This window comes from Acyrthosiphon pisum, chromosome X, assembly GCF_005508785.2.
Source record: "Acyrthosiphon pisum isolate AL4f chromosome X, pea_aphid_22Mar2018_4r6ur, whole genome shotgun sequence".
Taxonomy (NCBI): Eukaryota; Metazoa; Arthropoda; class Insecta; order Hemiptera; family Aphididae; genus Acyrthosiphon; species Acyrthosiphon pisum.
In genome coordinates, this window is record NC_042493.1 from 40,945,228 (window position 1) to 40,957,051 (window position 11,824).

The following is an 11,824-nucleotide window of genomic DNA, read 5'->3' on the forward strand; positions in this document are numbered from 1 at the left end:
TCGTTATTTTGGAGTTTTGATTGTGGGATTTTGTTCCTAGAAACGATCCTGTATGGTATATTTATATTTTGCTCAGACAAATTATTGATCTTACAACATCTACAACATTACAAAAAGAAAGTTGTGAATTGATCCAAACTCTTGTTGCAGAACATAATGATCTATATTTAAAATATAGTAAACAACATCTCAGACCTAAGCATCATTTTATTTTACATTACCACACAATAATTAAAAAGTTTGGTCCATTAGTAAATTTATGGTGTATGCGCTTTAAGGCAAAGCATAGAATTTCAAAAATATCAGCCAATTCCTCAAGTAATCGACGTAATATTTGTATGAGTTTGGCTATTAGGCAACAATTACTTCTTAACAATCTGTTTATTAAGGGAAATTTAGGTAATACTATTGAATCAGATCCTTCTAACAATCTAATTAATGACACTGATATCGAAAATATAAAAAGATTTATGGTAATAGATTCTTTAGATTCACTTATTAGTTGTTCTTGGATTTCTATTAAAGGTACCAAATACCAAACCAAAATGGTTCTTATTCTAGATGTAAACCAAAATAGTCTCCCCGAGTTCGGTATAATAAATGATATATATTTTTATAATAGTACAGTAGTTGTATTTAAATGTTTAAAATTAAATACTATTGGTTTTGATGAGCATTTTTATTCTTATGAAGTAATTACACTTAGAATTAATGAAGTCCTTATATATCATCATATGCTCTATTCTCATGTTCCTAATAATATTAGTGTACTGTCAAATGGCTCTACATATGTTACATTGAGAAGTGCTATTTAGTATTATAGTTATACACTTAACTTATGCAGTAACTATAAGTTTATTAATATCATTCATAATCTTACAATTATATTATTAATATTTTTAACTGTCGCTTTTGTTTATGTATACATTAAAATTTAGTATGTAGGTAATAAATTGTAAAAAATTTTAATAAATGTATATAATAAAAAATTCAAAAATTGAAATATACGATTTTATGTACTTACAGAATTATAACATTTTTGTAATAATTAGTAGTTAATCAAATATTTATTTGCATCTGAATACTTAAAAATAACAGTTTTAAGGTATAGGTATTCAAAATGTTAAGTAATGAACAATCAATATACCTTACTAAACTGTAATAATTATGTAATCACGTTTCATAAAAATAAAAAAATTTGAAATAATAAATTATGTATATTTTTTTACATTTAAATATCTAACATTATATTCGATTTTTCAGGGAGCTTTTAAAGTTGTTTGGGGCTTTGTCTCCCCCTCTGATTGTGTCACTGAAATCAACATAAATATGCTGTAAAACTTACCAAAATGCTTGTATAATTGTTACAAACAAAAGGTACCTACTGCAAAAAGCACCAAAATGGTTATGTAATTGTTACAAACAATACTGCAAAAAAGCACTAAATCATTTTGTAGTCCTTACTAAAAAAATTCTATTTGTATAAGAAGAATTAGTACTAATTAGTACAAAAAATATTGTTTTGTAAATATTACAAAAGGATTTGTGAACAACTCACAATTGTTTTTCCTTAATTTTTCTAATGTTTTTCACGTCGCTTTTGAAAATTACTGGGAATTTTAAATTTTGACATCCCAATGCACCAATAATATTCACTTACCATATCGAACAAGATACTGAAGTTGAAAACCGAAGCATTTTATCTACTACTTATCGTGTACACAGACATAAAATAAATTTAAAAAAAAACACATCAATGTAAATATAATACATTCATCGCTCCGCTTAGAATCTAAAATCAAAATAATCAAATTAATCTATATAATAATATGTATCTATTTATCTGCCATATCTATATATTTAGTGATTCTTTAGGGCATAAATGCGTGCATATTTTATGGTTTTTAAGGGCATGAAGTCCCTAGCCCTAATTATAAGACTAAATAAAATGGATGAAAATATGCTATTAAAATGATGATTATTACATAAATATATGCTTGCAGTTGTGTAATATGAAATATCCGCAAAAATAATTTTGCATATTCGACATCTAGACTTTGTGTTTAAAATTTGTGTCAAACTAATTTATTGAGTTATGACTAATGTCATAAACGTCTGAGCTCTATTGTATACCCAATTTTATAGATGTTATGTAATATGGTAGGCATTGTTTTTTCCGTTGCTTGTTATATGACATTGATAAACATTTATTTTTACTTTTTAAAAGGTGCTATTGATATTTTGGATTAACAATAATAATATGTTGTACTTAGATTGCTTATCCCCAAATGTTAATAATATAAAATTAATATCCATACCAAAAATATAACAAAATATCAACAGTAGTTAATTTTGCTTTCACTCGTTATAGCTGGAATCAGATGCTTCGTCATCTTCGGACGGCGTTTGTGACGTCGGTGAGACAAGTGGGCTGGTCGAGTTTTCGGCGACCATAAGCTTCTCAGTGGACGATTACGGCATCGGTGATTAGAACACGGTTGACACTTCTTGAAGGTATAATAGGAAGAAATCTATAAAAAAAAAATCTTTTCGAGACTTCCCAACTAGTTTCATTGTTTAAACAAAAAGTATTATTAGAGTTATAGTCTTATGCTCTATTCAATATAAGAAGCGACCGATCTTTTTCGGTGATGCGTAGGTCATACACAATTATTTCCATTACTCAATACCCAAATTATGTGAGGTGCAAGCCAGGATTAAGGGGGAGGGGCAAAGGGGGCACGGTCCCGGGGCCCATCATTATCCCCTAAATATATTTTTTTAACGCGTCCAATACAGTTTTCAAGAAAAAAAAATATTTAAGTAGGTAGGTATAGGTAAAGTAGGTAAATTATTATTAATAATTATAAAATGAAATTGTATTTTTAATTTTATATCACGAAAAAATTATTATAAATAATGAACTATATTTGCCAACATTTTTTTTTTTTTTTTTGAGCATTTTAGAGTACCGATTTAACTATTTACCTAAGTATATAAAAAGGTAGTTATATGAAAAAATTATTTAGCTCATGTATATTAGTTATTTCTGTTAAAAGTATTGATGCATATTATACTAAACTTAAGATGACCATAGTTAATAATCTAGCGAACCAAAATTGATCATTTGACTGTCAAAATGTTCAGAAAAAAAGCTTTACCAGAATCTATCAAAAAATATATTGGTTAGGGGAGAGGCTGTATGTAAACTGCGGCAAAATTAACCTTTTTCTAAAAGTTGATATGTAAACTGCGGAAAAAAAATTTACATTATACAAACTGCAGGATTTTGTTTTATATACTTTCTATATACCTATACTATATTATAGTACCTAAATCATATATACCTACCTATATGTACCTATATGTACGTATATCATTAAATTAATTATGTGATGTTGCGTCTTGCGCACATGTTGGTAAGGTAAATCCAAATGTATTTTTAAGTTTTAACGAAGCATATCGGTAATATCGGTTCCTTCACTTTTGATAATACTAGTTAGTATCTACTTACAAATGCTAAATGTTAGTAGAGTTAAAAGTTTAATATTTATTCAACGTGATGGAATTTACAACAATGTTTAGCCAGAATGGCAAACAATTAACAGTGTTAGACAATTTTAAATTCAAATTTAAATATGAATCAAAAATAAGTGGTTATAAAACGTGGGAATGCACTAATAAATCATGCAAGGCCGAATTGGTGTTCAACAAGGAAAAAACTCTAATACAAGAAAAATCAGTTTTGGATCATACTCATGAAGCAGATTCTACAATTGAACGTCAAGCAGTAAGTAATAGTATCAAACGAAAAATATCTGAAAGCAATATAAACGAAATGCCACCTAAAATAATAAGAAAAGAACTTCGTAGTTTAGGAAATGATACACAATTACTGACTAATGATATTTCATATATTCGTAGAAATTTATATAATAAAAAAACCAAATATCACCCACCACTTCCCAAGAATATTAATGAAGTACATGAAGCTCTAATAAATATGAATATTACGACTAACAAAAACGAAAACTTTTTGCTAATAAATGACAAGGAAACAAATATAATTATATTTACATAAATTATGATATCGTTATCTAAAATTTAATACGGCGTGATAATTGTATGATTTTTTCCCGACCAAAAATGTGATAACATTCCTTATCACATTCCACTACTAAAATCCGAACATTTAAGTATCGTTGTAAGATAAGATTTTTTCTTTTTTTTTTCTTTGTTTTAGTAGAATATAATCCTAAATACATACAAAATATGTTCTTATACTCAAGCTAGTCATATATTTATCATAATATTAATGTTTTAGTAATTTTTGTAAAACATATACGAAAGGGGTAATACCAGTCAAAGCGTATGGGGTAATAATACCGGTCAATGATCATATTTTACATATCGACCGGTATTGCCCCATTTATATTTTAATACACGAAAATACAATATTATTAATTTTTTTAAATTTAAAATACAATATTAATTAACAAATTAATAATAATGTATACATTAATAATTTGTTAATATTTTTAAAATATAGCTATTAATATACCTACCTAGAAATTTGATTCATTATCACTTATTAGGTTTATTTTTAATTAGATGCTGCGTAACTACGTTAGAATTTCAAATCGAGGTGATTGGTATCATGAAAAGGTATTAAGTGCTATGAGTGCAGTTTCTAATAAGGAAATGAGCATTAGGAAAGCCTCAAAAACCTATGATATTCCGTTCAGCACACTCCAAAAAAGGGCAAATTCCAAATTTTTAATCTTAGGCGTAAGCCTGTATTTTGAATTGATCTTGAAAATTATATGGCTGAACCTATAAAAGATTTAGCCAAACTATTTTATGGAATTACAGCTTTGCATTTAAGAAGTGCTGCTTTTACGTTTGCAGAAGAAAACAAACTTGAACTCAATTTTAATAAGAATCTTAAACTTGCGGGAATAGATTGGTTTTATAATTTTATCAGATGTAACCCATCAATAACCATTAGAAAACCTGAAGCAACCAGTATTAGTCGTATAACAGCTTTTAACAAAACTGAAGTTTCACTTTCTTTTGAAAATCTCGAGATGCTAATGGAAAAGTATTCATTTGTTCTTTCACACATTTTTAATATGGACGAAACTGAAATTTCCACCGTACAAGACCCGGGAAAAATAATAGCACCTATAGGCCAAAAACGTGTAGGTTCTGTCACAAGCTGGGAAAGAGGTAAAAACGTAACTGTAATTTGTTCCATGGGTGCGTCAGGTACATTAATTCCACCTGTATTTATTTTCCCAAGAAAGAGAATGTGTCAACAATTACAAATAAATGGTCCTCCAGGTGCAGTATATCAGTGTACCAAAAACGGGTGGTCCAATGAAGATATTTTCCTTCTTTGGTTACAGCACTTTGTTAATCATACAAAACCATCAATGGCAGAACCCATTCTCCTCATATTAGACAACCACGGAAGCCATATTAATTTGCCTGCTTATGATTCTTGTAAAAAAAATAACGTAATAATGTTGTCATTGCCACCACATACCTCACATCAGATGCAAAACCTCTTGATGTCACATTTTTTGGACCACTTAAGCAGGTGTTTAAAAGAGAATGTGATTTATTTATGAAGTCAAATTCACTTGTAAAAACAACCCTGTATGATTTGGCTGAACTGTTTAATAAAGCATATTCAATAGTAGCAACAGTACAAAAAGGTGTATCTGGGTTTAGTTCGACAGGAATATGTCCAATGAACCCAAATGTTTTTACCGAAGAGGATATTTTCGCAGCCAGTACATTTACATTATGGTTTAGTGCTACTGACTATACCAACACCTTATCTCCAGTTGTTATTGAAAATAATCCTACTTCCGAAGAAACATCAAATTCTACAAATAACAATATAAATAACCCTGTGCCTTCCACATCAACATCGTCGGAATTTCGTATTGCTTTTAAATCAATTACGCCAATCCCAAAAAAACCATCTCATCTCCAAAAGTGATTCGCCGAAGATCTGTAAAACAGCACTCTACTGTTATAGCATTCACTCCAATGAAAACGATTCTCGAATTAAAAGAAAGTAAAAGGCAAACGAAAATGAAGAAAGAAAAACCAGCCCCTCCCAAAAAAAAGAACAAAAGATGCATTGTTATTACTTTATTTAAAAATTATATAAACTGATACTATTTGATAGATGATACTATTAAGGCTGGATAATTAATTTAGTAAGTATGCATTGTTATTAGTTTCTTAGTGATACATTGCAACAATGTGATAGGTACTTAAAAATACAGTGAAAACTGTCTAAAGCGGAATCGCATGGGACCAACAAAAAATTCCGCTTTAAGCAGTTTTCCGCTTTATTCAATAAAACGGAAAAATTCCGGATTATTCAATTCAAATAAATAAGAAATACATACCAAAGAATAGTTTTCAATTTATTGTTTTAAATACATAATATAATTCTTTAAAATTCATTAAATTTAAACTAAAATCATGTATAGGTTTTTTATTACATATTACATACTACATATAAGACGACAATTAAATATTACATATCGCGACCCTCATGCTAATACCTCTTAACTCAAGGTTTTTTCGAAAATGAGTTATTGGTACCACTGTATAGCTGTTATCATTACGCATATTCTGAATTCATGACTGAAAATTTTATTGTGTTTTTTCCCTCCAAAAAATCGTTTGTAGTGATAACACTTATTTAATTCTGTATAAAATAACACTTATCTCGTTTTTCTTTAAACTGTGTTTGACATCGGTTGGTGTACGGAGCAGCTTTTGATTCAAGTTCGTTTCTTCACATATTAAGAACTTTGATCAAATAGGTATGTATAACTATTTTATTGCTAGGTAGTATAGTAATTTATTATTGTTAAGTATTAGGTTAATAACTATAGTACAGAACATAATGCAATATAATATTTGATAAAAATGTACAATATTTTACTTGTTTAAGTTATACTGTAATATTCCTATTATAATATTATAGCTGTCGTACACCATGTCCAATAAACGTTCTCAATCAAACAGATGTAAATTAATGTTAGACTTGGTAAGTCCACATGTCGAGAAAAATATCACTTCGTACAAGGATATACGTCGTGCAGATCAAAACATTAAAAATTATGTACCTAAATTCAAAAACAAGAAGAAAAATAATGCAGTTATGGTTACCTCAGGTATTATTTAAAAAAAAAAACAATATTAATTTATGTTTTTATGTGTGGTTCCAATTACATTCAAAATTATATTTTAGATGTAAATGAGCTTAATTCTGATTATATTTATAAAGAAACAATTGGCTATGATGTAACCTCAGGTATTATTTTTAACTCAACATAATATTTATATTTTTATGACGTGTGGTGTTATATTTTTTTAAATTATTTTTTAGATCCTATAATTGCAGCTGATGTTAATGAGTTATCTAATCAAATTATTAATGTGGATATTATAAATAATATGATGACTACCTCAGGTATTATTTTTAACTCTACATAATATTTATATTTTAATGACGTGTGATGTTATATTTTTTTTAAATTATTTTTTAGATCCTAGTATAATTGCAGCTGATGTTAATGAGTTATCTAATCAAATTATTAATGTGGATAAAGATAGATAATATGATGACTACCTCAGGTATTATTTTTAACTCAACATAATATTTATATTTTTATGACGTGTGGTGTGATATTTTTTTTTAAATTATTTTTTAGATCCTAGTATAATTGCAGCTGATGTTAATGAGTTATATAATCAAATTATTAATGTGGATATTATAGATAATATGATGATTACCTCAGGTATTATTTTTAACTCAACATAATAATTATATTTTTATGACGTGTGGTGTTATATTTTTTTTTAAATTATTTTTTAGATTCTAGTATAATTGCAGCTGATGTTAATGAGTTATCTAATCAAATTATTAATGTGGATAAAGATAGATAATATGATGACTACCTCAGGTATTATTTTTAACTCTACATAATATTTATGTTTTAATGACGTGTGGTGTTATATTTTTTTTTAAATTATTTTTTAGATCCTATAATTGCAGCTGATGTTAATGAGTTATCTAATCAAATTATTAATGTGGATATTATAGATAATATGATGATTACCTCAGGTATTATTTTTAACTCATCATAATATTTATATTTTTATAACGTGTGATGTTATATTTTTTTTTAAATTATTTTTTAGATCCTATAATTGCAGCTGATGTTAATGAGTTATCTAATCAAATTATTAATGTGGATATAGATAATATTATGATGACTACCTCAGGTATTATTTTTAACTCAACTTATTATTTATATTTTCATACAGTATAGAAAGTATAGAATAATATTATTTTTACATGTTTAGGTACCAATGTTAATATAAATGGAAAAAGAAAAAGAAGACTGTTCGCAGATAAAAATGAATGGATAAGAGAAAAAGCTAAAACACAAAGAATGCATGGACAAGATTATATTGGATATCACAGGGAAGGAAAAATAGTATTCCATGATACTAAACGTGAAAAAAGAACATTAAAACCGGCTTGTACTTCCTTACACTGCATTAAGTCAAAGGTACGACACTGCAATCGTTTCCTAGAACAAGAAAGACAATCAATGTTCGATGACTTTTGGAAATGTAGTTGGGAGGAAAAAAAAACCTTTTGTATTAACATGATAACAAAACAGGTAAAAAAACAAGAAACAACAGCTGCTGGAGAAAGTAGTAGAAGAAATTTCTCTTACATATATCATTTGAAATCCAGAGATGTTAACTTAGTTGTGTGCAAGAGCATGTTTCAGAATACATTAGGTCTTAATGAGTGGATGGTAAAAAATTGGCTAGATTCTTCCAATCAAACTAACGGAATTCCAAAAAAAAAATTGAAAAATATTGGTTCTAATGAAGAGGCAGTTGATGAAGAGCTATATGATATTTCTCCTCGAAGGTCTATTTTAATGAGGTATGACCACTTAAATTTATGGTTTGACAGCTTAGCCAAGATGCCCAGTCACTACTGTAGACAGAAAACAAATAGGCTTTACCTTGAAGGGCCTTTTAGTTCTAAAATGGATTTATACTCTGCTTATTTACAAAAATGTGATGAAGACGGTATTAGTAATCCATTAAGTAATAGTCTTTTTTCTACATTTCTGAAAAAAAAAAAATTATCAATATTTCAACCAAGGAAAGATTTATGTGATACATGTTGTAGCTATAAAGTGAAACAGGTGAGTGAAGATGACTACCAACAGCATATTCAAGAAAAAGACAGAGCCCGAGAAGAGCTTACTAAAGATACACTTGATGCTCATGCATATAAAAAAATTGTATTGACCATGGACTTACAGGCAGTCAAGTTATGCCCAGCATTAAATGCCCAGCATTAAATGCCAGTGCACTTTACTACAGCTTGAAACTGAAGGTACACAATTTTACTATGTATAATTTAGCACCAGAACACCAGGGCTCAAACTATTGGTGGGACGAATCAGAGGGTGAGTTAGAAGCATCTGTTTTTGCATCTCTTATAATTAAACATTTAACTCTTAATTGCATTAAAGATTCTACAGCTCAAAATGACATAATACTTTATTCAGATGGATGTGGGTACCAGAATCGTAATAGTGTCTTATCAAACGCTTTGCTCCAGTTTGCTATTAAAAATAATATTACAATTGAACAAAAGTTTTTGATTAAAGGACATACACAGATGCCCTGTGACAGTGTCCATAGCATGATAGAAAAAGTCATAAAAAATAAAGAAATTTATTTACCTTCAGATTATTTTAAGCTTACCAAGACTGCACGACAAAACCCCAGTCCGTATGAATCAATTTTGATGGTTCATTCAGATTTTAAAGACTACAAAGATGTTTTATTCTACAAATCCATAAGACCAGGAAAATCAAAAGGAGACCCAGAAGTAAAGGATATTAGGGCATTAAAATATGATCCGATTTCTCAAAAAATTTTTTTCAAGTTAAAATTAGATGATGAGTATCAGGAAATTCCTCAATATAATCGTTCCAGAAAACAAACTGATTTCAACAAAGAAATACCAAACCTATACCAGAGTAGAAATGTACTAACACTTTCAAAGTGGAATGATTTGCAGAAACTAAAACGTGTTTTGCCAAGAGATGTGCATGATTTCTATGATAATTTACCACACGAGCAACAGTTGAAGGCTCGCAAAACTACAAAAGTTTAAAAATGTTCAAACATTTTATTTTAATATTTCCTTTAATTAAAATGACAATTAATGTTCCTAACAATAAATAAGTTATAAATTTATTGTTTTTAAGTTTTAAATATTGTTTATTTTTATTTTTAATAAGTTGGTTTCTATTATTTTGTTTTTATTTTTAATAGGTTGATTTCTATTAATTTCTATTTTAATAATATACAAGTTGATATTTTATTTTTTGTTCAATTTATATTTATCTGTTTTTACTATGATAAATATAATAATAAAGGTTATGTTTTTTAAAATTGAATATCATGACGTGTAAATTATTTATTTATAAGAAAATATTAATAATTAATTAATCTTTTTTTATTATTAACGGTAAATAATAACACTTATCTAATATAATTTAATGATAACAACACGAATCTCCTAATGACAATAACACGCATCTCCCATAAATTTTCGAAATAACACTTAACTCATATAAATAAAAAAAAAATGTCTTAATTGTGAAATTAATACAATTTACTAGTTAATCATAGTTATTAGATAATGTTAAAGTCTAAAAATTAAATTTTTATGATTGAAAAGTGATTTATTTAGTTTATTGTCTCTCGTGAACAATTTCAAAAAAGTGAGATAAGAGGTATTAGCATGAGGGTCGCGATATAAACATTTAGCATTTCCAAAAATGATGAAGAGTTTTTTGTTTTGTTACGGTTGCTGTGATTTTTTGTTCTGTATGTTGTTTGATCGATGAAACCAATTGAAGAAGATTATCATCTTGTTGATCAATAGCAAACCAATGTAGATTTTTTATTTGAATTAATGCTTCTTTGTATGTATTAATTGTTGTGACTTCATCATGCATTACTTCTTCTTCGTCGCCAGATGAATTACTTTCACAATCATTTTGTGAATGTATTTCTTGACTCTCCATTACCAAATTTGTATCAATTATCAAAAAATCATTTACATTATTTTCATCTACGGTTAAGTTCATTTCACTTATGTTTTCTTTGATGTGTTCGTTCATTTTTTCTATTTCATGTGTACCATTTGTATCATCATAGGTAAAACCAGCTTTAGTGAAACATGCTTTAATCGTTTCTCGCTTCAATAATTTTACAGCGCCATCTAACCACTGTATTGCATCGATTTTGTAATTATCTTACTGAATGTCCTTTTGTACTCATATCGATCAGTTGATATTTTTCATTTAATGAAAGACACTTATATTTTGGCATTTTAATATTTAATACGATTGTAACGGATAGTAACCGTTTACTCACAACACATAAATATCATTATATATGAATAGTTAAATTCAGCATAAGCGATTAGGTAAACGACCTCCTTAAACAATTTGGCAATAGTCAAATTGCAAATACGCAAACACAACAAAAGGTTAAAGGGTTAATTATATAGTCAAAATAACCGAGTGGTTATTCGCGAGTCATATTTTCTAAACACATAAATCACGTATCTATTGACAGGATATGGGGATTGCCAATGCCACAAGTAGATATGCGAATATACGTATATGTACGCAACCTATAGACCAGGATGTGTTAACTGATAAACTATTAGTAATTC

The 11,824-nt window shown here is 28.0% G+C and overlaps 1 protein-coding gene across 1 annotated transcript; it reads left to right on the forward strand.

Annotated features, from left to right (window-relative positions):
• The first annotated feature begins 4,823 nt into the window (after nt 1-4,823).
• On the forward strand, nt 4,824-6,010 carry LOC115033108. Its single transcript, XM_029485119.1, has 2 exons — nt 4,824-5,505; nt 5,559-6,010. Exons 1-2 carry the CDS (start codon nt 4,824-4,826, stop codon nt 6,008-6,010), a joined length of 1,134 nt encoding a protein of 377 aa, XP_029340979.1.
• The last annotated feature ends 5,814 nt before the right edge of the window (nt 6,011-11,824 follow it).